Below are 27,940 nucleotides of genomic sequence, written 5' to 3'. Positions count from 1 at the left end.
TGGCAGTTGGGCAGGCACCGAACGGGCAGGACACCCCACACTCGGACAGTGCTCAGCATCTCCATCCCCAGCTTCTGTACTGACACGTGGGACCAGCCTGGCTGCACCAGCCCCTGTGGAGCTCACGACACTGGGGTGCTGACACCCATCCCCTCAGGATCCCCCAAACCGGACCGACACCCCTCCTGGGACAGGGCACAAGGCAGGACTGACTAAGGTAAGAGAGACGTTGCGGGAGGATGGTGATAGTGAAGGACACCTGCCCAGGCTACCTGCCCAGTGGCATGCTGTGGCTCTCACCCCAATGCCAAAAACAGCCTTGGGCAGACAGATGCTTCCCGAGGGTGGCACAGGGCTGGTGCCCATTGGTGCATCCCCATGGGGACCAGCTAATGGGAGAGGGGAGCAGGGGCATGTCCAACCCCATGGCTTATCAGCACAGGGACCCCTTCGGAGCCCGCTCTGCAATTAACCTTTTCATAACAAACAATCAGCTCTGAGGATGTTTTATTTACAGCATTTCAATCCTCTGTGTACTGGGTGTTTTTGCTCATTCTGGGGTCAGCAGCTCACATCTGATCCCACAGGTTCTCTGGGTGCTGCTGATCATTTGCAGTGCGGAGGCTCCGTGGGGATGGAGCATCCCATATCCCTGTGCTGGAGCATCCCCAGGGCACCAAGACTGAGGTGGTGGCTCTGAGGGACCTGGGGGGCTCTGCTGGGCTGTGCCTGGCGAGGGCAGGAAAGCAGAGCCGCCTGAGTCACCAGCGTGAACAATACTGGCCCTCTGCCTTGCTTCCCCTCACACATCCCGCTCCCCACCGGCACTGCGCTCTGGCCACAGCCCCCTGCCCACTCCTGGCACCCACCCATGGGTCAGGGATGTGGCAAGGATGGGCATGAGGGCAGGGTTTGAGGCACACTGTGGGTGCTGCACCCGTTGTGCTGGTTCACTGTGGGTGGGAGCTGTACTGGGGTCCCTGTCCCCAAACCTGCAGCAACACTGGGCACATCCCAGGCACGGGGCAGCCGCCGATAAGGCGCCGGGATAAGGTGGCGCGGCCGCGGCGGCTCGGCGGGCACCGTGGTCCGGAAGGCTGCAGCCAGGGAGCTGTGCAGATTGCTGCGGGCTCTCTGGGCTGCCCGTTAGGCTCTTGGCAAGAGAAATGTTTATTTTGTTGGCCGAATATCTCTGCAAACTTCCTGATTTCCTTGCGGCCGGCGAGGCAGCGATAGGGCTGGTGAGGCTGTTGCCGGCCCGCACTCCGGCTTCAGTGCAGAGCTGTTATCTCCAATACACAGCGGGCAGGGAAGAGGTGGAGAAAGGGAAATGAAATACAACAGAGGTGGCACATTTTTTGCTCTTGATAACAAGCCCTGCTTTTAGCCTGGGAACTTGGAAACGATGCAGGTGGCCAGAGACAGCCACAACGTCCCCTGCTGCTGCGGCGCATCTGGACCTTGTAACAAATCCCAGACCTCACCCGGCACAAAGCCGCGGCTCCCCATGGCTTGGCCTGGCATGGTACAGATCAGCACCGACCTCTACATGGCCAGAGCCCCATGCCGGAGCATTTTGGCCTTGGTGGGATGCGGAAAGCAGCCCCAAGGCTTGAGTCTCCATCCAAGCCTCATGCTGGAGCAGAGGCAGGCTGCGCTGCACCGCTGTTAGCTTCCATTGATTTTTGCAGGGATGTGAGGTGTTGGAAGTGCAATGCAAACTAATTAAATTCCCATTGTTATTAAAGAGCTCTATTCAGGCAGTTGTAGTCTGTGGGATAGAGAGGGCCAGCAAGGAGCTGGTCCCCAAGGTTTAGCGGGGAGAAGGAGAATGTGAACTATTGTGAACCCCAGGATAACTCAGGGGATTTTGCTCAGCATCACCCAGTGAATTCCTGCTGGCCACGGGTGAGGCTGGCAGGACTCACCTCTGGTGCTGCTTCCATGGGGATGTCAACGACATCTCCATACACCCCAAAACACCAACACTCAGGGACAGGGCAGCACGTGGCCATATCTGCATTGCAATTTAAACACTTCCCAGACTCTCCATGACAAAGAAAAGCTAGAAGCTTGACCCCCAGCAGCCCCAAAACCTTAAAGCTTCTGGAGAAGTGATGCTGTATTCCAAAGTCTCCCATTGTTTAAGCCAAGCCGGTGATTTTTCGGAGCCGGCGGCACAAGGCAAGTAGGATGATAAGCAGTAGGGGCTGGTTTCCCTTTGAAAGCTACAAAGCAGGAACGAATCTGTCAGCAAGGAAAACAGGATTTTAACTTTTTTTTTTTTAATGGAAGATGCATTTTTTTCTTTTCTATATGGAAGTTGTGAGAAAGCCACAAAGCCACTGGATCTGCTTTCCAGCAGCAACAACCAGTGGGGCTGCTCCTTCCAGCCCTTGGCTGAGGAAACGAGGGGCTGGGATGGCTGCAGGGCAGGTGACCCCAAGTTTGGGGACCCTCAGGAGTGGTCACAGAGGGAAGCCAGGCACAAACAAACCCCCTTTCCTTGGAAAGGCTGGCGCGCAGCACTTCCTGCCGAGCAGATGTCCCCGGGCGGATGCAGCTGCGGCGGGCGATAGCCGGTGGCGGGTGAGCCGCCTTCCCTGGCCACTGGCTCCCCACCAGCACCTTATCTCCCTGGTGCATTCCCTGATGAATTAACGTGCAGGAAAATCCAGCACCAGGGCTCCTGCTGTAAGCAAAATGCCAAGGGAAGAGCACTGGGGGTGGTAGTCTGGCTCCCAGTGCTCGTTCCAGGTTGGATTAAGGCACTGAGATTCAGGCCACCACATCCATGCTCTCAATCAGTGTGATGAGACCATTTGTGGTCACACCAGCCAGGGCAGTGGGACCGTTCATGGTCACACTGACCCTTCCTGGCCCAGCAGCTCCCTGTCCCTGCAGGGATGCTCCAAGCAAATGGCTCCCAATGGAAACTGGGGACCCCACAGCATCATGGGGCTTTGCATTGCTGCTGCTGCTCATGAGCACCCAGACACATGTTGTCCCCAAGCTCTGCTAGACAGGCAGCACTGGCATGGCCACTTCTGGCATGGACTCAGAGAGGCAGCTGGGGATGCTCTGCTTCCCGAGAGGGAGAGGATTGAGACTGAGAAACCCAGACTGACAGACAGACTCACTGGGGGTGACACAGGAAACCTGTGGCATGTCAGGGCTGAGTGCCGGCACGGCTCAGTGCCTTCATCTCCAGACATCCTCCCATGAGAGCAGGCAGAGGTAGGACCCCCAGCATAGCATGGCAGAGGGGCTGTGGGTGCTCTGGTGAGAGACAGGTGGAGGCAGGACCCTCGGCACAGTGCGGTGGAGGGGCTGTGTGTGCCCATGGAGGGACAGGGGATGAGTCACCAGCGTGGTGACGGGGAAGGTGTGATAAACCAACACCATGTGCTTTTTTAAAAAGCCTGAGGCTGGTGAAGAGGGAATGCAGCCTGAATAGCAATCAGCTCCTACCGGCACACTGGGAAGCAACAGGGCTGAGCAAGAGCTCTGGGAGAACCAGGAGAAAGGGGACAGTGCATTGCCAGTGGAAGGCAGGGTGGGGGGCTCAGTGAGAGCAGTGGGTCAAGACTGATGGTTGGGCACCCACAATGTGTGAAAAGGGACCCCAACACCATGGTGGCTGCAAAGGCATGAGTCGGGCATGGGGATGTTTTGGGGGCAGCACGAGCCCAGCACCCACTGGGTTGCCCCACATACCCATGCGCAGCCCTGATAGCGGGCAGGGGTCATGTGCAGGGGCAGATATGGGGCCTGGATGGCACATGGTGGTGACCATTTCCTGCGAGGTTTTGGTCCCAGTTGCCCTCATCTACCCTCAGCAAGTATCTTATCTCCTGGCATGTACCAAGTAAAGCCCCCGGGGTCCCCCTCTCCCCTCAGGCTGTGCCTTGGGGTGTCCCTTTCCCTGGGGCAGGTCGTTGGCATTCCCCAAACCACTCCAGGCAGCTTCTCCATGTGCACACTCAGAAGGGATGGAGGACATCACCCAGTAGGAATGGAGGACATCATCCAGCATCAAGAGCAGAAGTGATGGGTGATGGTGACACACTTTTGTGGGACTGGGACACTGTGGGGTGGGCAGGCAGTGATGGGCACCAGGCAGGATGCACGGCAGTGGGAGATGCCAGCTTCTCAAAACAAAGGGAGCTTGGATCACCACAACATGTGTGGTTAGCCTCTGTGCCGGGTAGTTGCTCACTGCGCTATCAATCACACGCCAGCGTGACCTACACCTAGTCATGACAGGAGTTTCCACCCTCTCCGCTGGGTGGGAACATGGTGGGGCCCCATCCTGCCCTGGCTCCAGATTTGCTGGGGGAAGGATTGCTGGGCCCTGCACTGGGATGGATCCAGCAGGCTATCGGGCTCTAGCAGGCGCTTATCTCCCGGCCAGCCGTTAATTTCCCACCACAGCAGAGCAGAGCCACCAGCTCTGCTGAAGCAGGGCTGGTCCCATCGCCTGCCTCCCGTGTACCCAGGGAGCTGAGGGATGGGGGCATGTTTCCCCACAGAGATGCCAGACCTCCCTCCATCCTCATTCATGGGATCCGGTTGTGCAGTGGATGCATGGCCATGGAGCGCTTGGCAGCTCCCAGCCCGGCTGGGCAGGGAACGGGGTTGGGGCAGGAAGGGGTTAACCTGGGGAAGTTTGCTCACTCTCAGCAATGATTTAAACCAGACAGAAAGGTTCTGTCATCCATCACGCTAACAGCCAGATCATTGTGTTTTAAAGTGTCTGTAATTGCAGCAATACAGAGACCAGGAGAAAGATAAAGGCTGGGAAGATGCAAATGCGGAGGGGAAGCACCAGCCCCCTGCACCCAGCAGGGAGAGACTCGGGACAGCCCTGGGGACAGCTGGGGGAGGAAGGGGGGTGGCCCAGGCATTCTCCTGCATGGCAACGGCACAGTGTGGGTGATGGCATGTCTTTGATGTGGTGGGAGCACCCACAAAACAGCACAAGGAAACAAACCTAGGGACAGGGATGGTCAGGGAAGGGTTTAAGTAGGTACTGGACTCCAAATATTACCTAAAAATTACATTTATCTCCCTTGTTATTGCTGGATTAGCACCAAGTGGCATTTCTCTCCCCACCTCTCCATCGGGATCAAGGTATTGTGGAGACAGGGTACGAAGCAGAGTGAGATGCCATCCAAAGCATGCAAGGAGGTGACCATAGCCATGGCCACGGGTGCCCAGGCTTTGTCCCAATGTCCCAGGCCATGTGCAAACCCACCAGCAGAGAATTATTAACATTCAGTCAAAACTCGCTGAATAAAGCAAGCGAACACAAATGTTTATTTTCACAGTAGTGAATTATGACTTCAATAGACCAAAATTACAGGCTGCGTGCAAGGAATGGGAATGCAGCAGCCCCTGCCACCCAAATGCCGCCAGGGGGGACACGGTGGTTCTGTCCCATCCCTGCTGTCCCCTCGGGGTTACGGTGCTGCTTCCCCATCCTGCCGGTGCATGGGCAGCTGGTGGGCTCCTGGGGCAAGTGGTGCCAAGGCAGCGGATGTTTGATGGCACCCCAAATTAACCAGGAGATGAAGGGGTGGCAGCTTTTCCCAGCAGGTCCCTGTGATGTGCCCATGGCAGGGTGTTGGCAGATGGGTTCGATCACCTCTGGGCTCATGGCACATCACCAGTTAGGCATTCACACGAGGGTTTCGTGATGTATTCAATGTTTTGCACCTGGGTGTGTGACACAGGTGGCTCGGCTAAGAGTGTCACTGCCATGGGCAGGTCCCTGCTCCCCTGGTGAGGGGCCAGATTCCAAAGGAGCCCTGTGCTGGTATCCCAGAACTCTGGGGCTCTGCCTCGGGACCACTCTCGGGCTGCCTCGGTGATGCTGGGGGTCCGTGATGCCTCGACCTGTGCGCCAGTGGGGTCTGCACCGGGCACCACGTGTCCCAGTGCACGTGCCCCCACACACATGTGGAGAGATGGTATTTGCATGTGCCAGCCGGTGCCACCCATGCAAAGCTGGGGGTGTGGTGAGGTGGGTGTGCAGCTGTGCGGGGGCGGAATTTCCTCCAATGCTCATGGGCCTGTGCTGGTGGGGATGTGCCGGTGGGGCCATGACACTCACCTGCACAAGGTTCCTGGAGAAAGGTCCCATAGGGAATGAGGGCAGCAGGAATGCGGAGAACCCTAGGCCCAGTGGGCTTTTCTCTGGGAATGAGGGATGAAAAACCGGAGCTGGAGGTTAGAATGGCTGAGAGCGGGCTGAAGGGGCTGGACTAGGGCACTGCAGCACCTCCTGCTGCGACCCCGTCAGTGGGGTGATGTGGGGGGGAGCTTGGCTGTGCAGTGACCACGCAGTGGTCATTTAGTGGCCATGTGGCCACACGGAGGCCATGCAATGTTCACACCGTGCAGCAGTTCTGCAGTGGTCATGCCAGGGCCATGCAGTGCCCTCGCAGTGCCCACACAGTGTCTGTACATCAGCCGCGCCAGGGCCACGCCCTGGCTGTGCAGTGGCCACCCAGCTGTTTGTGCCACCCGACACCCTGGCAGTGGTTGTGCAGCAGCCGTGTGGTGGAGACTCGCTGCCTGGCAGAGCTGCCACGATCCCAATCACTGGGAAGCGGGTGAGGATGAGTAATACAACCAACACAGAGGCGGCAAAGGCTCGGCAGTCCCAGCAGCTGCCAAGCACAGGAATTACACACAGGCAGGGCTGTGGTTCGTAGGGAAATTCGCAGGGAAATTTGTGGGGCTTGTGTTCCCGGCTGCAACATCATAGTAGGACTTGGGCAGGGAAAGGAAAATGTTAATGCTCCCCCCAGCTGGCATGAAGCGTGCAGGAAGGGTACGCCAGGCAGCCAGATGTGTGCACCATTGCCCTGCACCGCTGTAGAGGAGGGTCCCACTGGTATTCCCACCACGCGGCTGCTCTTTTGAGTCCCACGGAGGCCAAGTGGGGTGGGGAGCACATCAAGGTCGGACTGGGATGGGCATGTGGGATGTTGAGGGCTGTGCCTCTGGGGCTTGTGGTTGTGTGTGTGACTGCTCCAATTGCAACCCCAGTCCTTGGGCCTCTGGAGAGGGAAGCTGAGCAACCACAGCTCCAGTCCCCTGCAGCCTCCCAGCCCCTTACAGACACCCCCACTCCGCTCCAGCCCCTTGACTGTTCCCATGGCCCCAGACAAGCCCTGGTCCATTCCCTTGCAGCCCCTCCACCTCCCCCCAAACAACTCCCAGACCCTTGCAGCTCTCCAAAACATTTGATGCCCACCCCATGCAACCCCCCACCCCCAGCTCTGCAACTCTTGGTCTTCAGCACCCCGAAATCCTTGTGAATTCTGAAGCTTTTGCAAACTCCAAACCCCTGAAGCCTGCAAGCCTCATGTACCCCCTGCATGGCCCTCAGGTTGACTGTCACCAGGCCCTGTGCACCCCCCAAAGCCCTGGGCAGCCCCATGTTCCTTGCAGACCCCCAGTGTTATGCAGCTCCATGATTCCATGCCGCCCCTTGGTGTCATGCAGCCCCACGTCCCCCACAGCGCTTCGGTGCAGTGCAGCTCCCCCAGTGCTGTGCAGCCCTTCGGTGCTGTGCAGACTCTCCAGTAATGCCCAGCTTTGTGTCCCCTCACAGCCCCTCAGTGCCATACAAGCTCCATGTCCTCCCGCAGCCCGCCGGTGCCGCCCATCCCGGTGTCCCCGTCCATCCCATCCCATCCCATCCCATCCCATCCCATCCCCGGGGGTCCCGCTCCGGTGGCGGCGGCGGCGGCGGTGTGGCGCCCCCTGGCGGGCGCGGCGCAGCGCCGTCTAAGGCAGCGGCGCGGGCGGGCCCCGCTCACTCCGGGCCGGGCGGGCGGCGCGGCGGCAGCGGCGGCGCGGCGGGGGCCCGGCCGGGCTCGGAGCGCGGCCGCGGGCGCCCCACGGCCGCGACGCGGCGCCGGGAGGATGCGCCGCCGGGCAGCGCGCAGGGGGTGAAGCGGCCCCGCGGATTTACCGGCTTCTCCGCCCTCCCCCGCTTCTCCGGTGCCCCCCCTCCGGGGGGAGGGGAAGCGCCCCGACCGCCGGAGCTGGCGGCCCCCGGCGGCCCCGGGCGCGGCGAGCGGCGGCGGGCAGGTGCCGGGGGCAGCCGCCGCCGCGGGGCCGCGCTCCGCCAGCGCCGGCCTTAAGCGGGGCCCGGGGCCGCCGCCACCGCCGGGGGCCGCTGCCGGCGCTGCCCGCTCCTGCCGGCCCCTGCCTCGGGACTTACCTCACCCCTCCGCCACACCTCAGGACGGTAAGTGCCGTCTGCCGACGGGGACGGGGAGGCTCCCGGTGCCTGCGAGGGCTCCCGGGGAAGAGGGGCTGGGGATGTTACCGGTGGTCGAGGGATGCTCCTGGTGCGCAGGGAAACCGAAGGCTCCCGGTGCCAGGGAAGGCTCCCGGAGAAAAGGGTCTGAGAATGCTCCCGGTGTTCGGGTGATGCTCTCGGTGTGCAGGAGTCGGGGAGACTCCCGGTGCCCGGGAGATGCTCCTGTTGTGCAGGAGTCCGAGATGCTGCCGGTACCCGGGGGAGTCTCCCGGTGTCGGGAAGCTGCCGGTGTGCAGGGCAGTAAGAGGCTCCCGGTGCCCGGGGGACGCTCGCGGTGCGCAGGGCAGTCGGAGGCTCCGGGTGCCCGGGGGAGGCTCCTGGTATCGGGGAAGCTGCCCGTGCGCGGGGAAGCTCCTTGGCGGCGGAGCGGGGCCAGGCGAGCGGGGGCACAGCCGGGGCGAGCGGGCACCGGAGCGGCGGAGGCAGAGCGTGGGACCCGCTCCCACGCGCTGCGCTCCAGCGGGGGCAGCGGGGTGCGGACCCCTCTCCCCTGCGCTCCCGGGGCTCTCCCTGTGTTCCCTCCCCGTCGCCGGCAGCCGTTTCCCGTGCGCCGGGGCGGCGAGGGGCGGCCCAGCATCCCCGGGAACCCACTCGAGTTTGTGCCCACCCCCCCAGCAAATCCCCCCTGGTTGTGGCTCTCGACTTCTGCCCGACGGGAAAACTCGTTGTCATTCCCGCATCCCTCCTCCTCGCCCGCCAACCCGCCGGCTCGGCATCCCGCTCCAGCTGCACCGTGGATTTAGAGATGGAGCCGCGTTTGGTGGCGAGGAGGACCTGACCTACTCGGGAGAGTTTGTGGAAGGAATCCCAGGGCTGGTTTGGGAAGTTTCAGCTTCGGCAGCGTTGTTCTGTGTTTACATGCGAGGACACGGGTCCGTGGTGGGGACACAAACAGTGTCCTCGCGTGTGCCGGGGATGTTTTTTTGAGTGCGGATTTGGGAAAGAAGGCTGGCTCGGGAGCCTCCAGCACTGCCGTTGATCACCTCCCCGCTCTTGCTTTCCCTCTGGAGTCACGTTAAGCTGGGCAGCCCGCTCCAGGAGCCTGGCTTTGCCAAGGGAATTCTGCCGGCGTAGTGATGGAGTGAGGCTGGCCCCACGCTCCTCCGTGGCTCCTCCGTGACGCTGAGCCGGAGCACAACCAGTTCTCCCCGTCATTCCCCTGCCGCTGGATGGTGCCTTGGATACTGCAGAGCCTTTCTCTAGTTAAACACACCTTTTCTTGGAATTCTTTTTTTTCCCTCTATTAGCCAAGAAAAACTTTGCAACTTTCCTTCGCTGTCGGAGAGGAGCCGCTGCCGCTGCTGGGTTTCATTTTGTTTTTTTTAATTCGAGGTCACGTGCGCGTTGACAGTGCCTTTGAATCCAAGCGATGGTCTCGTCTCCAGCTTCGGAAGAGCTTTTGAGCTCTTCCCTCTGTTGTTTTCTCTCTGTTCAGGAACAAAGAGATTTTTCTGCCTTTAATTAAAAGGAATATTAAATCCCTGCTCCTTTGTTGAGCGACTTGAAGACACTCTGCAAACATCCGTCTGCTTGGCACCGCGGCGGGGTGAGCTCTGCTATGGTACAGGGCATGGAGATACAGGGGAACCATCCTGAAATCCCACAGCAAGCACAGAGCAGCAGCCAGGGAGGATGCTGACAGCCACGGTCCTCGGGTGAGGAGCCCCATGGGTCCGAGCTGCCACCTGGGGTGGGCTCTTGGATCCTCAGAGGTGTGTGAGGCAGGTCCCTGCACGGAGTGTCTCCACACAGGGAGAAATTCCACTGCTGGGGAGGCAAGTGGAGGTGAATTTGGCTGTGCCAAGGGAGTCTTCCCTGCTGGCTGCTTCCCGTGCCGGCAGGTAAGCTTTTACCCAGGGACAGCCAGACGTTGGATGTGTTTTGTTTGAAAAATGTGAGTGCAGATGTTGGCTTGTGGGGAGGACAAGCCAGGATGCAGGGGGGGAGAGGCTGTTCTCCCGTGGTGTTGGGTGCTGGCACGGGGTGGGTGCCTGGTTCAGGCAGCATTGAGGCCTTGTGTGGGTGGAGAATTTGCCTCTTACATTGGGAACTTCCAGGGTGCAGGATAGAAAAATATTCCTGTGCACAGTGTGCTGGGGAGGGCTCCAGCCAGGTCCCACAGGGGGGATTTGTGGCTGGAAGGTCTCTGCTGGCATCCCCCACATCCCTTCCTGGCTTTCTGCTCCTGAGCCATGGATGTTTGCAAGCGTGGAAAACCCCAGGCAGGATCCAGGCAGTGTGGCTGTGCTGTGTCTGTCTTTGCCGTGGAAATGGGGTCTCGGCTCTGATTGCCGCCGGCAGCCAGCTTAAATCCCTGGAGCAGTCTGGAGGCTGTTCGGCTCTGCCCCATCTGTGCTGTTCCCTGCCCTACAGCCACATGGGGAAGGGGTCTGGGGTGTTGTCAGACCCCCGGGGAGGAGAGGGGGGTCCCTTAAGCGTGGTCAGTTGATTGCCAGTGAGTCAGCCAGGGAGTGTAGAGCTGCCAGGGAATGCTGGCGCAAGGGCAGGAGCTGGGTCTCTCCTAGAGGAACACACCAGCCCCCACCACCAGCACTGATGCTACTTCTGCCCCCAGCCATACCAGCACAGTCTCAGTGAGCACAAGGTTTGGGGCAGATCAGGGCCTGATGCTGCAAATGGGGCTGTCCAGGTGCTGGGGGGGACCAGGGACAGCCCACGGGTTAAGCTGGGCTTAATTACTGCTGCTCGGGTCAGTGGGATGCAGTTGGATGCTGCAGGTGGGATGCTGCAGTCCTGACCTGTGCTTTCCAAGCTGGAACTCACTTGGGAGATGGGTTTAGCTGCCCAGCTGAATGGGGACAAGGGGGGATGTCCTCAAGCTGGGACAAATTTTTGCCAGCCAGAGGCAAGAACAGGTTGGTGGTGTAGAGGACACCCCCTGCCTGGCACCACTGCCCTTAGTGCCATTGACCAGTTTGAGGTTATTTTTAGATTTCCTGAAGCTGTTTTCTGCCAACTCTCCCAGTGTGCTCAGGCTCCCCAGGGGGAACCCCACCTTGACAAGCCCACAGCTTTCCTTCGGAAGATGCTGACCAATGTTTCCAGAAAACATCCAAGGGATTTCCTGTTTATTTTGCAAAATTCTTATTAATATTTTTTCCTGTGTTGTTTGATTCAATCTCACATGGGCGAAATTGCCTTGAAATGGAGCCTGTGCTTCAAAAATAGACAAAGAGTCGGTGAGGCAGCAGCCTGGAGGCTGTGGGAGTGCATGGCTGGATCCGGCACCCCCTAGGAGCTGGTACCATCCTGGCGCCTGCGGGGCCGGATCCGGTGCGGGGTCCCTGGGGAGCCGGCAGTGCCTCGGCGTTCCCACGCTGCAGGGACCGTGCAGGGAGCTCCCTGCCAGCGAGGGTGTGTGGAGGGGAATGTTTCCCTTCTCCAGCCACTCTCTGCCTCCAGGATGCCCTGAGTCCCCTCCACGTGCCACTTGTCCCTGCTCCAGCCACCAAGGCCACCTTTGGGCATGAGCATCCCTGTGCACATCGCTGCAAAAATCCCAGATTGGGGCATTTTAGCCAAAACCTCCCCCTATCTTCAAAGAGCACCCGGTGCTGCAATGGGGGCACTGGGCTGGTTTTGGGGTGCCCCTTTGGTAGCGAAGGGGGGGATGGTGCAGTTGAGGTGTTTTGCAGCCCAGATGTTGGTGTTTCCTGGGTGGGGGCAGCTCCAGTGGGGTCAGTTCCAACCCTGTGCCGCCCACGTGTCTCCAGGTGTGCTGGGCTGGCCACAGCACTCTGTTTACTCCTGGTGCTTGTGTTTAGCCAGTATATTTAATTTCCAGGAGTGTAAGGCAGCTGGGCAGCAGGAGGGTTTGTGTGTGCTCACTTCCCTGTGCCACCCTGGGAGCTGCTGGGGGGTGAATCCAACAGTGGCACTGAGCACAACACTGCAGCAGAGTTTGTAGCAGATGTTGTGCCCTGGCTGGGTGTGGTTGGCTCTCCTGCTGCTCCTCCAGCACCAGTAGGTCAGGGGCACCTTCCCTCCTGACCCTGTGCGTGTGGGGACCCCTCTTGCCATCCCGTCTCCACGCCAGCAGCCACGTCGCCGCCAGCCGCTGTTGACTCACAGGCTCCGCCGTCGAGTCCCAGGGCTGAGCCCGAGATGCTTTTCCAGGCAAGGCTGAAATGCACAAAATGTTCGACTTGTAAAATATGTAGCGTGAGAAAATAGCCTTTTCTGCTCTCCTCCTCCTGCCGCCGCTCCCCTGCCCCATCTGCTCGCTTGGAAGGCTTCCCGCAGCTGGGGGGGGCTGGCAGCACATGGGGTCCCTCGGCATGGATGGCATCCACCCCCCGCTGCCGTGCCCGCGCAGAGGGGTCACCCCTTGGTACCAGTAGGGCTCCCGGGGGCAGCACGGGCGCCTCAAGGATGCACTTGATCCATGAGGATGTTGCCCACATGAAGCCCTCTCCGTCTGCCCGCCCTCCCCATGTGCTCTGGCATCCCAAAGTTTCTCTCCCATGAGATGCGTTTTGGGGCTAGCAGGGGGAATGCCAGCCGGGCTGTGTGCGCCCCGGCACGGGGGATGATGACGCAGATGGCATTGGCGCATCCTACGGGGACTGGGGTTTCCAAATCTCTCAAGAGGGTCCTGGGAAATCCCCCTGCAAGGTGCCCCAGCAGCACCGGGAGGGAGCTGCCATGCCAGAGCTGGCCATGAGCCACAGTTTTCACCAGCCACCTTAATCCATCATTATCTGGGCACATTTCGGATCCTTGCCAAGAGCAAGGTGGGAAGGGGGGGTGTAAGCATGCTTTCCCTATTCCCCTGCCATCCTTTTTGCTGCCTGTGTGTAATTAACAGAGTAATTAAAAACAGGATGAGTTAATTGGTATTCATTTATGTGGCAGATGTTTTTAATTGAGATACGAAACAATTTACCTGTTTACATAAACAATAGCAAATGAAGGCTTGTAAAACAGAGAGGGCACTTTTTTTTTTTGGCTTTTTTGTTGTTGTTTCGAGGAAAATCAAACCTATCCCATCCTCCCCCCACGCCCCCGGCCACACCAGCTCAGGGAGAGCAGGAGCTGCTGGCACTGCCTTAGTGGCACTGAGCCAGCTGGTTTGGGTCCATGGGTGGCTGGTTTTGGCTTGAGAAACAGGATTTTGGGGCTTGAAGTATGGAGAGCCTGGCTGTGGGTGCTGGTGTCCCATGTGGACCTGTCACTACCACACTGCAGGAGGTGGAAGGAGGGAGGGATCATGGTCCCTGTTGGGAGTTGATGTCCTGGAGCCAGGGGAGAGTGTTGCCCATGGTGCCTCCCCCTGGCGGTGCTGACACGCCTGGGATGCAGGTGCAGGCAGTGTGGCCGGGGGCTGCTCGGAGAGCAAAGCAAATTGAGGTGTATCCGAGCATGGGGAAACCTACTTTACCCCAGAATTGGGTGGGTGGGAAGTGTCCCAGTGGGCCGGTGGCATGGGACATGTCCCAGGATGCCTGTGGGAAAGGTGAGGATGACCTGCTGGGGCTTTCCAGGACCGGTTGAATCTGAGTTCACTTACAAGTGCAACAGAGAGTTTAATTAATTGGATTTACTTTTAAAGTCAGTTTTATTTGTGCTGGTGAGTGCTGGGGTGTGGATCACTCCCTGCTAGCCCTCCCTAAAATGAGTATATGTGATGCTGTGGTGATGGGTTGGCAGCAACCCTACAGCATCATCACAGGATCATGGAATAGTTTGGGTTGGAAAGGACCTTAAGCTCATCTCGTTCCATTCCCTGCCACGGGCAGGGACACCTTCCACTAGACCAGGCTGCTCCAAGCCCCATCCAGCATGGCCTTAGACACTTTCAGTGATGGGACAGCCACAACTTTTCTGGGCAACCTGTGCCAGGGCCTCCCCATCCTCACAGGGAACAATTTCTTCCCAATATCCAAACCCACCCTCTGTCAGCATCCCACAGCCGCTCCCCTTCTCTTTCCCCCTCCACATGCAACTGGGGATAAGCCACCTCCAAGGTGGCTGCTGTCACCGGCCCCCATCATCACCATGGCCCCAGGGAGGGGATCAGGAGGGAGATGAGGATGCCGTGAGCTCCCACCAGCTCTGCTGGGCTGGTGCACATGGCCAGCACTGCTGCCTGGCCGCCGGCACCACTCGCTTCCTAACCTGCTCCAGCTGGGACAGCTCGGTCCCTGCAGTCTTACTGGGGAGTTGTTCTTGGCTCTGGTGGCTGCAGCAGCTGAGAAGCAGGAATGCTTCCCTGCCTTTGTTTCAGAGGCAGCCTGGTTTGAGGAGATGTCGCCTCCAGCATCTGGATTTCATTTGTGGCCATTTGGAGAGCATGAAGGATGCTGGGCGCTGAATTCCCTTTAACCCCTTCCTTGCCCAGGCAGCTTTGCCTGGTCCAGGAGGGCTACAGGGAGCCAGAGATTTCCAGTGGCCACATCCAAGGCAGTTCCCTGCCTGCTCCATCCCCAGGGAGTGGAGAGGATAGCAGCCAGCCTGAGTGCTCCACAGTCATTGGGCTCACCCTTGGCTGGCACATCCCATGTGCTGCCTGGGAAGGGCAGAACTCGGGACTGGGACACTGCCTGTGGTGGGATGGGCTCCCTGGGGCTGTGGGAAACAGCAGATGCCAAGCTGGGATGGCTGCCAGTCCCATCCCTCAGGCACTGCTCCTGTCCCTCAGGCTCCAGCCTGCAGGATGCCATGCATTGTGCCCTCTGGAATGCTTGGCTGCATGTTGATGCCCACCAGCTGTGTGACAGTGTCACCCTGGCAGGGGCCTTGCCCGGGTCAGTGCCAGGGGTTACACCCTGCAGTGGGACAAATGAGGGGCTCAGGGTCACCAGGAGTGTGTGGGGATCCAGCATCCACTGGCCCTGGGAGGCAGGGTGGGAACACTCGCTCCCGCCAGCCGAGGAGAAAATACTAATCCTTTTATTTTTATATTATTACTTATTCATCTGGGCTGCACAGACCTAATGGAAACCAGATGGAGGAAAACAGACACGGCCCCGAGCGGCTGGGACAAATTACCCCAAAGAGAGAAAAAAATAGAGGGGAAAAAAACTCCAGTGGAGTTTGAGTTGTACTGGGGAATCGCTGTTTGGAGGAAATGATGGGAAACTGTATTTTGCCCCCCAAAACTTCCTTTGCCCCCATGAAGCTCATCCCATCCTGCAAAGGACCTGGGTTGGTGGTACAGCTGTGGTTGGGTCCTGTGGACATCCCAGGCTCTTTGTCCCATTGGATTTGAGACCATTCCTGTGCCTGCACAGCCGTGTTTGGGTTGCAGACGTCTTGGGGAAAATTTATAACTCAGAGAAAAAAAGGAAAACACAAGAAAAAACAGAACCAGACCTCGTTTCCCCAAGTGCTTGCTGAGCTTCATGGAAACTTTCCTCCTGATGGGAAGCTGTGGAAAAGCTGTGTTGGTGCCAGAATGAGTATATCCATGTTTTGCCCTCGGTGTGGCCATGTGTATGGAGTCAGGGCAGTGAGGGGAATGAGGGTCAGGGTGGGGATGCAGGTAAGGATGGGGTTGCAGGCAGGGACTGTGCTGGGAATGTGGCAGGAACAGGGACGCAGACAGGGATGCAGGCAAGGATTGTGCGGGATCAAGGTGCTGCAGCTATGCAGATGCAGGCACCTAGTCAGGGTCATACTCTGTGCCCTGAGTGTGCCCACAACTCAACCTCTGCCGTCGGGGCTGGATCCTGCTCTGCTGAGCTCAACAAGAGCCTGGAAGGCTGGAGAAGTGGCAATGCCCAGAGATAGGCATTGCCACGAAAAGGAAAACAAAAGGTGTTTTTCAAAACAAACCATTTATTCTGACAGGCTGTGTAAAGAAACTGACATTTTAAGGGAGGGATGCTGCGTGGTCTTAGGGTTTCTCCTTTGGATAGAGAGGGAGAAGGGAGTGAGGAACAGGAAACTGGGGCACACACATCCAGGTTTTGCAGGATTAAGGTGTGCCATGGAGAGGGAGAGATATCCATGGTGCTGGAACCATCCAGAAGGAGGCTATTGGTGCATGATGGTAACCATGAGAGATTTTGGCTCTTAACCACCACCTCTCCCATCTCCTGGTCCTCCACACGGCGCCGGCTGCGGCACAACCCTGATAGCATCTTGCTTGGGATGAGGCCCTGGTTTTATTTAGCCCGGACAATGTGCTCTTGCCGGGTTCAATTAATCTCCCCACAGTTGCCGTGGATTAAGGATGCATATTAGATTAGTGTTTATCAGCCGTGCCGGGGCGCAGCGGGGACCCCGCGGCCGGGTGGCTGTGGCTGTGGCAGCCGCTTCCATCTTTGGCTGGAGCCGGCGGCGGCTCGGGCACAGTGACAGATCACCGCAGCTGCCAGCACTTGTGGCCACCCATCACTGCCTGGCGTGGCAGCCACGGGGCCGAAACCTTGCATCGGGGCCACGCCAGCCAGAGGGGACGGTGCTGGCACGATTCCCCAGGGGATGCCGCTGCTGGGTGTTACTTGGGGTTGGACACTCAGCGAGGTGGGAGGGAGGCAGCGATGCCGGGGATAGCCCCGTGGGGTGATGGCGGGGAGCCCTGCCCTCCCTAGATTGTGGGATCTGGTGCCTCACAGGGCCCCTCAGGGCTGTGGGGGGACAGTCACTAGCGGGTCGATGTCATGATGTGTGGGTCGTGCCATTGCTGCTGCCAGTGAACACAGGTCACAATGATCCCAGGATCCCTGACTGGGATTGAGGCAGCCAGGAGTTAGCAGGCAGCTGGGAATTCCTGAAATATGGGCAGGAGGGTGCTGTGATGTGGCAGTGATGGCTTTGCAGGGACACACTCAGGCTGTGCCCTGTGCTTGGGGCAGAGCTGGTGCCCTGACCTGTCCCCACCACCCTGCATCCCTGCATGGGGCACTGTCCCCACCACTGTGCACATGACAGGAGGTCCATCACCATCCCCCCCATGCTACTGGCACACAGTACACCAGGCACTGTCCTTGTTGCCTGAGCTGTGCCATCCTACGCCGGGAGTGAACGTGCCGAGGCCAGCCCAAAGTCCCTGAGTGTCCCCTCTGCCCCTGTTTGCAGGGAATCCCAGCACACGCTGCTCACCACCCATGCCCTCTCCCCGCAGATAACGAGGAGACGCGGCCGCCACCATGCCTGACTCGCCGGCCGATGTGAAGACGCAGTCCAGGTCCACGCCACCCGCCATGCCCCCACCGCCGCCCGCCGTCACCCAGGGAGCCACGCGCCACCCCTCCTTCACACCAAACACCAGTGAGTATGGGCTGGGGACGGGGTGCCAGGCTGGGAGGCTGCCCAGCCCCCCTCACCTCTGCATCACACGCTGCACCCGGGACCAGCAGTGTCCCCAGAGCCCAGCATGGTGCTGGCCATGATGTGGGGTGGCATCACCTGTTCTCACGCTGGAGAAGGTCCTTGGGCTGCACCCCTCAAGCCATGGCTCATGCATGTGCCTGTGGGGAATATCACAGCACTGCCCATGGCCAGCAGTGTCCTGAGAGGTGTTTGGGGACAGGGATATCCTGGTCTCCTGCCATGCAGTAATCAAATCCTGGCACAGAGCAGCTCATGGCTGGAGGATGCTGTGGGTTGGGGGAGTCCCTGCGGATCGGAGTTGTCCCCATTTTGGGTTCCAGGCATGTGAGGACCCACCTGCCCATCTATGTGTGGCACCCAGTGGTGGTAGGGTGGTGTCGTGGCCAGCCATGGTGACAGGGACTTCCTCGCCCTGCCCAGGCTATGGCATGGTGGCATTTAGGGACTCCAGGTTGGAGTCTCAGTCTCTGTAGTTGAACTGGGGGAGCCCCAACGCGATGGCTACACGAATGGTACATGGGGTCATTGCACACCCTCAGGGATTGGTCCCTGTGCTGGTGTCACCATCCTAGAACATGGATGGACAATGGACATGCCAGGCAGGATCCAGGCAGGCAGGGGACAAGGCTGGTCCCCTTGGCAGGAGTGGCAGTGGCCATCATCAATGGCTGCTCCAGCTCCATCAGGATGTATCCTGGGTACATGCGTGTTGTGAGGGTTTTGCTCATAGCTGTTTCTTGCTTAGAAAGACCGAAGTGGGGAAGAAAATACACTAAACCAACCCCTGATATGCAGCCCCCTGACACTTGCTGCCCCCCACCTGTGCTCCGGGACAGACTCTAGAAATCAGCTCGTGCTTGGCTGCGCTTGGAAGGGTTTTGGTTTTCAATCCTGGTCCTGTGGCAGGTGTAGCAGCCCAGGTCTTATTGGGTCCGGCACATGGGGCCAGGGGTGCAGGCAAGTCTCTCCATCAGGGATTGGCCCAGAGCAGGATTCGGGACACAGGATCAGGAGTGCAGGCAGCCTCTCTGCCACAGCTTGGCAGGGAGCACTACAGCATTTCAGTTGTTCTTGGTTTCAGGGACCTCATTTGGTCCACAGAATGGGGGGACTGTGTCAGGCAGCTGAGCATCCATCCTGTGAACCCTCCCTGTGGCTGCAGTAGCATGCAGGGACCTGGGTCTATTGCAGATTCAGGGGGCTTTGCGCAGGGCACATGTGCCCACGCTGTGCCCACACCGTGCCCACTGTGAGGAGCATTTCATGCAAGGACCACCCAGCCGAGAGCTGCTCCCTCTGCTCTCTCATCATAGCGTGTTTTATTTTGCTTGCAGATCGAGACGCTGGCCCTCCGACGTTTCTGCCTCGCGGCCGTTTTCATGGTTGCTTGAAATGGTCGATGGTCTGTCTTTGTAAGTAAAATGAAACACCCGCTCTCATGAGAGACCCGAGCGCAGCCACAGCCTGCCCCGGACAGCACAGAGTCCCTTGGGGGGCACGGGGCTTGGACAGGGGGTGCTCCCCATCGCCAGCCCCTCGCCCTGCCCCAGCGGGTCACGGGGATGGGAACCCCAACCCCATCCCAGCCCAGGGACATGTGTGGTGTCCAACTTAGTAACACACCTGTCGCGGGAATAAAAGCAGTTGTGGCCACCGGGTTATTTTCGGCACCTCTTTAGCGGGCGGCGGGCGCTGCCTGGCCGGAGAGCGAGCGGGAGCCCCCCAGAGCAGGCAGGGCTGGTGGCAGCACAGCACCCCAAGGTTAGTGCCATCCCAGGTGCCCGGAGTGCACGGGGAGAGGCGCGTGCATGCCGGGAGCCGCGGGGCAACGCGCTCGGGAGAAGGGGTGACATGTTGTCACCCACACTGGCTGTGGAAAGGTCCCTGTGTTCGTGGGGGGATGGTGCAGGAGACAGGGGTCTGTCATGCTGCAGGTTGGCACCCCAAAATGTCCCCCCTGGGTCGCCTGAAATGGGATGTTCCAGGCACCTCCCATTCTTCCTACCTGGGCAGCAGGGACAGAGGTGCCAGCGTGCTGCAAGCCAGGCTGGTTTGTGGGAAATAGGTCATTGATTCTCTCTGGGAGTGCTGAGCAGCTCCCAGAGGGACAGGATGGAGCCCCTTCTCTTGGCTGCCTTGACCGCCGAGAAGCTGGATCAGTCTATCACCATGTGGGGATGCACTTCATCGCCTTTTCCCCTCCCTTTCTCCTTCCCTCCTTCCCTCTCTCCAGCCCCCACAGCACTGGAGACCAGTCCAGGATGTGGCCCCAGGGATGCAGCAGCATTCTGAAGCCTTCCAGGGGATGCCAGCCCAGTATTACCCAGCAGGATTCTCTGGGCATCCCATCCCATCCCAGCCACAGTTTCCACAGTGCCAGGGCACAACTACCCGCTCTGACCTCCCATTCCCTTTCTCCTCAGTGATGAACGGGAGCAGCCACTCACCGACTGCCATCAATGGGGCTCCGTCCACCCCCAACGGGTTCAGCAACGGTCCGGCCACCTCCTCCAGCGCCTCCCTCTCCACCCACCAGCTCCCGCCGGCCTGCGGCGCCCGGCAGCTCTCCAAGCTCAAGCGCTTCCTCACCACACTCCAGCAGTTTGGGAACGACATCTCCCCTGAGATCGGGGAGCGGGTGCGCACCCTCGTCCTAGGGCTCGTGGTATGTCCGCCGGGTCAGCCTTGGGGTCCCCCATCATCCAGGGATCCTGTGTTTTCCTTTTGGGATGCAGATGTTGCTAAAAGGGAAAGAGGGGCGTGGAGTGACCTAAATCCTTGAAAAATGGGAGTTGTTTTCCTGGCATCTCCTGAGATCGGTGCAGCACGGTGCAGGGTTGGGTCCTGGCTGCTGGCATTGCCAGCAAAGCCTTCAGTATGGTTTTCCCTTGAGAGTGGATTTTCCATGAGCATGGCAGAGGAGCAGGAATGGGGGAGAAACAGCCAAGCATCCCTCAGGGGTGCAGGGCAGGCAGGGGGCTATGCCAGGGATTCTGAGCCCGGGCTGTCCCCACAGAACTCCACCCTCACCATCGAGGAGTTTCATGCCAAGCTCCAAGAGGCCACCAACTTCCCGCTGCGACCCTTCGTCATCCCCTTCCTCAAGGTGAGTTGTCCAGCCTGGGCATGGTGAGATTCATGGCAGCATTCCATTACAGGGGATTTCGAGATGGCTTCGAGGTCAGGGCAGGCAGCTGCCTATGGGGCTGCCTGTGTCCCCCTGGGCACACATGTCCCCCCAGACATGTGGAGTCACATGGGGCTGGTTGCAATAAACCAGACGTCAGCCCAGCTAGTTGCCATTTGAAATTCATTAAAAATACCCTTTTTTTTTTTTTCCTTTTAATTTCGTGCTGATTCTACACTGTCACCATGCTCCAGGGGGGTTCACCGAGCACTGGCACGCCTGGCACCACCAGCACTGCAGGCAGATGTTCCAAGCCCGGCATCACCTGTCCCTCATTAGCAAAGGAATAACTAAAAAGTGCAAAAGCAGCCCCTTTTCCACCTCTGCATCCCAGCCCCCCTGGAGCAGAGGTTCGTGCTCACCACAGGAATCTGCCGCAGAGCTGCCGGAGTGGTTTGCTCCAGGCTGAGCTGGGGGGACAGCAGAGCTCTCTCTCCCTCCTGCCCAGTTTGCAGGGGTTTTGGGATTCGCAGGAGCAAGGAATGTTGCACCCCCAGGTCCCAGTGGGCACTGGTGGCCCTGCGGCTCCGGGCGGTCTGGGAGCCATCCCACTGTCCCGCTGCCAAGAACGCGGCAGCCATGCTGGCCGCCCTGGCACCCCGCTCCCAGCTGTTCCCACCACCCGTTCCAGATGTTTCTCATTATCCTAACTGCAACCAGCCGGGCTCGGCGTGCTTCCCAGACTTGCTGTTTTTGTGGGATTGCTCCCTCCCGGCCAGGAAAGGGAAGGGGAGGGAGGGTCCAGCCCTGCTCACTGCAGTGTGCATCTCCGGCTCGAGCGCTAACGTGTCCCACAGATGGGATTTGGCTGTGGATCAGCTGCCTAAGGAGAAATCCAGGGCTGGCAGCCAGAGCACCAGGCAAAAGGGGTCTCTGCTGCTTAGTTCCTGATGCTCCATGTGATCCTGGGGCTGCAGTGCTGGGGAGAACACAGTGGGTGGGTGGGACGGGAGTTCACAGCTGATCCTCACACCTCGTGGGTGCCAGATGGGCTGGGGCTCCTGAAGTGCAGCCCCCAGGGTGACAGTTGCAGGGACAGGGTGGCTGAGGTGGCCGAGGGAATGATGCTCTGCAGCCCCTGCCAGGATGCAGGAGGGCTCTGTCAAAGCTGTGCCGATGCCAGCACATGACCAAACACTGTAGGGTGCTACACATGTGTCCCCTAAAAGCCCATATGATCCCTGGGCATCCCAAGGCTGTCGTCTGGGGATGGTGAGCAGGACCCCAAAGGCAAGGTAGCTGCCTGCCCCACATCCCCTGCCCATGGCAGGCTGGGGGCACAGCTGAGCTGCACCGGGGGGGCTTCGGGTCCGTGGACTGGACTGTCACCCCCCTCACAGGCCAACCTGCCGCTGCTGCAGCGGGAGCTGCTGCACTGTGCCCGCATGGCCAAGCAGACCCCGGCCCAGTACCTGGCCCAGCATGAGCAGCTGCTGCTGGACGCCAACGCCTCCTCTCCCATCGACTCCTCCGAGCTGCTCCTGGAGGTGGGCGAGAGCGGCAAGAGGAGGACGCCAGACAGGTGCAGACTGGGGCCATCGTGGGGGATTGTTCAGGGTCACATCCCTGAAAAAGGGAGGTTGATCCCCTCTGGTGGTGGGCACCGGGTGGGAACCAACTTCCTCTCCTCTGCCCAGGACCAAAGAGAACGGTTTGGACCGAGACCCCCTGCACCCCGAGCACCTCAGCAAGCGGCCGTGCACCATGAGCCCAGCGCAGCGCTACAGCCCCAGCAACGGGCTGAGCCACCCCCCAAACGGGCTGGGGCACCCCCCTGCTGGCCCCCCCCTGCCCCAGCACTACCGCTTGGAGGACATGGCCATGGCACACCACTACCGCGACGCCTACCGGCACCCTGACCCCCGGGAGCTCCGTGAGCGCCAGCGGCCCACCGGTGAGCTGGGGCATCCCCCCATACACTGAGGGGTGAACAGGGGGCTGGGACTCCCCTGAGGCACGCAAGTGCTGCCAGGGGCTGATTCCCACCCCGCTCTTGCCTTGCAGCCATGCACGGGACTCGGCAGGAGGAGGTAATCGACCACCGGCTCACTGACCGGGAGTGGGCAGAGGAGTGGAAACACCTCAACAATGTACGTAGTACCTCCTTGCCCCATCCCATGTGTGTGCATGCCTCCATTTTGCCCTCCATCCTCACTGTGTCCCTCCGAGGGCTTTTCTCCTGAGCATCCTCTGCTCCCTGCTGCTGGCACAGCCTGGCATAGCCCAAAACTCCCCACCTCGCGCCAAGCACTGCAGCCCCCCAGCTGCATGCAGCAGTGCCCCCCGCCACCAACCCTGATATTGCCCCCCCACAGCTGCTGAACTGCATCATGGACATGGTGGAGAAGACGCGGCGGTCACTGACGGTGCTGCGGCGGTGCCAGGAGGCCGATCGTGAGGAGCTCAACCACTGGATCCGGCGCTACAGCGATGCTGAGGACATGAAGAAAGGCAGCCCCCCCTCTGCACGCCCCCACAACAGCTCCTCCAGCCCCGAGGCACCCCAGTTAGGTATTGACCCCTGGTGCCACGGGCCCCATGCTGTTCTCCTGGGGGTCCGGCGCTGCCAGCGGGTGGGTTGCAAGAGGACAGCATCTCCTAATGGCATCCCCTGTCCCCTTTGCAGACGCTCACCGGGAATTCACACCACGGCCCCTCTCCGGGTACATGCCAGAGGAGATCTGGAGGAAGGCTGGTGAGTGTGGGGTGGGCACCAGCACCCATCAGTGTGCTGAGCTGGCAGGGTCTCTGCCCTAGTTCCCCACATTGGGGTGGCTGCCAGACTGGGGAATTTGGGATGAGTTTGCGGGGAGGGGGGATGCAGCTGCAGAGGGGGACGCGCGGAGCTGGGGCACCGGCAGACTCCAGCCACGCTCGGCTGGTCCTTGCAGAAGAAGCTGTGAATGAGGTGAAGCGCCAGGCCATGTCCGAGCTGCAGAAGGCCGTGTCGGATGCCGAGCGCAAAGCCCACGAGCTGATCACGACAGAGCGGGCCAAGATGGAGCGCGCCCTGGCCGAGGCCAAGCGCCAGGCGTCCGAGGATGCCCTGACAGTCATCAACCAGCAGGAGGACTCGAGCGAGGTAGGGCACTGGGGGGACAGGGGATGGGTTGGTGGTAGCGCAGGTGGGTGACCTACCTACTCCTCTTGCAATTGAGTTTGCAGCATCTATGTGTGAGCGTGGGAATGGGGGACTGCAGCAACACCGCAGGATGGGGAGGAGAGGGAAGTTCTTGCACCAAGATGGGGATAGGGTGTGTGGTCTGTGATGGGGTGCATGGTCCTGGATGGAGGTACATGGTCCTGGATGGGGATGCACAGCCTAGGGATGGGGATGCACAGCCTAGGGATGGGGATGTACAGTCCAGTATGGGGGAACCTGGTTCACGATAGGGCAGCACACTCTGGGATGGGGGTGCATGGTCCATGTTGGGGTGCATGGTCTGGGATGTAGATGCACAGTCTGAAATGGAGGTGCATGGTCTGGAATGGGAATGCATGATCCAGAATGATGTGCATGGTCTGGGATATTGTGCATGGTCCAGGACAGGGAAGTATGGTTCAAGATGCGGGGACCTGGTCCAGGGTATGGGAGCACAGTCCAGAATTTGCCTGGCTTGGTAGGGGGATACACAGTCTGGGATGGACGCGCACAGTTTGGAATGATGTGCATAGTCTGTGGTGGGAATGCACGGTACAGGATGATGTACATGGTCCAGGATGGGGGTGCACAGTCTGGGATGGAGGTGCCTGGTCTGGTATGGGAATGCACAGTCAAGGATGGAATGCATAGTCTGGGATGATGGAGTGCCTGGTCCACACAGTCTGTCATGGGGGTGCAGGATCCAGAGCTGAGGTTTGGTTTCCCCTTCCTGCAGAGCTGCTGGAACTGCGGGCGCAAAGCGAGTGAGACCTGCAGCGGCTGCAACACGGCCCGGTACTGCGGCTCCTTCTGCCAGCACAAGGATTGGGAGAAGCACCACCACGTCTGTGGGCAGACTCTGCAGGGGCTGCCGGGCCCCACCACCCCCTCCGCGGGCGTGGGGCTGCCCCCCGGGCCAGGCCAGTCCGACGGGGTGCCCACCATGGCCAGCAGCCCCAGCGAGGCAGGGTCGGTGGCTGCTTCCCGCGCCGGCACTCCGGCCACCCCGGCCCCGCTGGACAGCGCGTCCCGCTGAGCCCCCCGGACTGCCCCGCTCCCGCTGCTCTGCAAGAGCCACGGACTGCACTCAGTGCGATTTCCTCAGCTACCTGACTCGTGTGACCTCCGAAACGACCTCTCTAGCTCTCACAAATAATCCTCACGGATCCTCAAACTGGGCTTTAAGTGGAGTTAAGGCAAATACCGGTCTCTGTTCTCTCTTCAGTCTTTGTTTCGGCTTTTTTTGGTTGGTTTTCTCTTGGTTGGGGGATTGTGGTTTGGGATTTTAGGGGTTTTTTTGGTTTTTTTTTTCCTTTTTTGCTTTCTGGATGAGGGATTTGGCTCCAGACTCACCACGCAGTGGCTGGGAGAGACAAGCCCACTCACATCCCGCATCAGCACTGCCAAGCAGCTCGCTTGGAGGAGGAAAGAACCTTCCTTTCTTCGTCTCTCTTCCTTTTTTTTTTCTTTTTACCTTTTTTTTTGTAAAAAAAAAAAGAAAAAAAAAAAAAGAAAACAAAACTTTTTTTTCGAAGCAATTGTTAAGTAAGAAAAAGAAAAAAAAAAAAGGAAAAAAACCCGACGACGCGTGACGGACGCTCACCTGTAACTACCTTGCTAGCTAGCCAAGAACAGACCAGACTCACCTCTGCTCCAAAGGAAATCCAAAACCAAGGAAGATCCAAACGTCTCTCCACTGCCAAAGTTCGTTTCATTCTGTTGTCGTTTCCTTCCCCTCCCCGCAAGGATGGATGGACGCGCCCCCGGGGGCTTTAAAGAGTTTCTATTAAAAAAAAAAAAAAAAAAAAAAAAAAGGTGTTTTTTAAATAAAACCCCAGTCCTCGAGGTGTGGGAGGGGGACATGGGGCTGAGAACCGCCCGGGTGGGCACAGCCGGAGCCGGCACGTCTCTACCTCTGCCCGCCGCTGCCCTGGAAAAGGAGAATAAAAAATGAGAATAATTAAAGAAAAGAGAATAATAAAAAAAAAAAGGAATTAAAAAGAGATTAAAAGACAGATTTTGTTTTTCTCCCTCCCCAAAGCTGTCGGGGGCCACCCACAGCTGGACCCCCATCCCTTTGCTGCCGGGCTGCTCCCACACCCCACGTTGGATTTGTTTCACAAGGATTTTTAAGAGGAAAAGGAAAAGGAAAAAAGGAAAAGGCAAAGGAACACTGCCTCCTTCCTGGCCGAGGAGGCAGCCAAGACAATATCGATTATTTTGGGATTCTTGCCTCGCTGGAGCAGCGCAGAGGACAGGAGTGCAATATGGAAAGTCCGGCGGCTCCAAGCGGAGGCAGCGGTGCTGTGCGCTAATGTGAATGTAAATAGTGTTTTGCAGAGGTCCAAAAAATGAATAATAATGATGATAGTGATAATAATAAGAGACTTTTGCCAAATAAAGGATGAGGAGAAGGTGAGGGGGCTGTGGCACTGTCCGGAGCGAGCCGGAGGCCTGAAATCAAGAGGAGCTGTAGTTTTTCTGCATTTGCAAAACCCATCCTATGTGTTTTCTGTAGGGGAGGAAGAGGAGGGAAGGGCTGGGGCTGGGTTAGTTGTGTTGCCAGTCACCCTGGGCTGGGCCAGGCCACTGCAGAGCTTGGTGCATGGGACACCCCAAGGTGATGTCACCGGCCCCGTGCCACCAGCCTCGTGCCACCAGCACCGAGACCTCCTGGGGGTTTCTCTGCACCCCAAGACCTTGGTGCATCCCCTGGGAGGGTTCTGTGCACTCCAAGAACTTGGTGTGTCACCTTCAATGAGTTCTGTGCACCTCAAGGTCTTGGTGCATCCCCCTGGGAGGGTTCTATGCACCACAAGATCTTAGTGCATCTCCCCAAAGGGCTTCTATGTGCCCCAGGGTCTCACTGTATCCCCCAGGGGATTTCTGTGCACCCCAAGACCTTGGTGCATCCCCCTAGTAGGGTTTTGTGAACCCCAAGGTCTTGGTGCATCCCCCCAGGGAGATTCTCTGCACACCAGGACCTTGGTGCATCTCCCTAAGGGTTCTGTGCACCCCAAGGTCTTGGCATGCCCCCCTGGGGAGGCTTCTGTGCACCCTGAGACCTTGGTGCACCCCCTGGGTGGCTTCTGTGCACCCCAACACTGGGAGCTTTGCCAGTTGCCCCTCCAGTGACCACTTTATTTATGATGTGACATATGTAATATTGTCTATTTTTCTTACGTTTCCTGAGAAGAGGTAATATATAAGAGTATTGCAGATGCCCCTGCTCACCTGGGTATCTGTCCCATCCCATCCCTGCCCTCTCCCCCGCGTGTCTCCGCTGGGGCTCTGCCTCTCTACCTCCACCTCGCTGGGAAACCGCGGGTGAGAGCACTTCCACAGGGACTGCTCTCATTTCCACTCCCTGCTGTTTTGCTCTTTTTTCAATTATTATGATTTTTATTTTTTCTTTTTTTTTTTTTTTAATAAGAATAAAACTACCCTACAGAATCTTGCATTGAAACCAAAAGCTGAGGGAGGGCGGGAGGGGATGGCGGCGACGGGCGGCGCGGCGTCAGCAGGCATCCAAACCAGAACGACAGCTTTAAATGTGATATTTCCAAAAAAATTTCGTCCTCCTGTGGGAGGACGATGCGGCCACGGGGCCAGGGCAATGCTGTGGTGGTGCTGGTCAGGGCAATGGGTGCTTCCCTGGGGTTTTACTCCAAACTGGTGTTGTAGGGGTGTGCAGGGGCCCAAGGGATGTGTGCCACATGCTGTGCCCCAGCCGTGTCCTTTGGTGGCTTTGTGGCATCTGGGAGGTGGGAGGTGGATAAGCAGGGTGGGCTGGCACAGCCTGGCTGGGGCAAGGACACCCTGGTGGTTGTGGGGCAGTGTGGGGACACGAGGTGCCACAGTGGCTGGGCCAGACCAGGTCCCCATGGCTGCCCACAGCTCTGGGGTTTCCTGCCCCCATCCCGGCTGGTGTGGGGACATGGGGACAGCATGTCCCAGGTCTGTGTCCCCA

The 27,940-nt window shown here is 59.0% G+C and overlaps 1 protein-coding gene across 6 annotated transcripts; it reads left to right on the top strand.

Moving 5' to 3' along the window:
- Nucleotides 1–25,452, top strand: CBFA2T3 (CBFA2/RUNX1 partner transcriptional co-repressor 3). Of its 6 annotated transcripts, none has more exons than XM_027719750.2 (12): nt 1–217; nt 17,433–17,578; nt 18,976–19,053; nt 20,065–20,306; nt 20,658–20,747; nt 22,169–22,350; nt 22,466–22,722; nt 22,833–22,918; nt 23,144–23,339; nt 23,455–23,523; nt 23,720–23,910; nt 24,707–25,451. In XM_027719750.2, the coding sequence occupies exons 2-12, from the start codon at nt 17,458–17,460 to the stop codon at nt 25,004–25,006; spliced, it is 1,812 nt and encodes a 603-aa protein (XP_027575551.1). In that variant the 5' UTR covers nt 1–217; nt 17,433–17,457; the 3' UTR covers nt 25,007–25,451. The 6 variants fall into 6 exon arrangements, with proteins under 6 accessions (XP_027575551.1, XP_039238172.1, XP_027575552.1 ...); XM_039382238.1 differs by lacking the exon at nt 1–217 and adding an exon at nt 8,164–8,266 and having other exon boundaries at nt 23,723–23,910; nt 24,707–25,452; XM_027719751.2 differs by lacking the exon at nt 1–217 and adding an exon at nt 8,164–8,266.
- Nucleotides 25,453–27,940: the final 2,488 nt, after the last annotated feature.

The sequence above is a fragment of the Pipra filicauda genome, unplaced genomic scaffold (assembly GCF_003945595.2).
Source record: "Pipra filicauda isolate LSUMZ 115617 unplaced genomic scaffold, ASM394559v2 scaffold261_size1826302_pilon, whole genome shotgun sequence".
Classification (NCBI taxonomy): domain Eukaryota; kingdom Metazoa; phylum Chordata; class Aves; order Passeriformes; family Pipridae; genus Pipra; species Pipra filicauda.
Note: the sequence above shows the minus strand (reverse complement) of the source record. Positions and strands in the feature narration are given on the sequence as shown.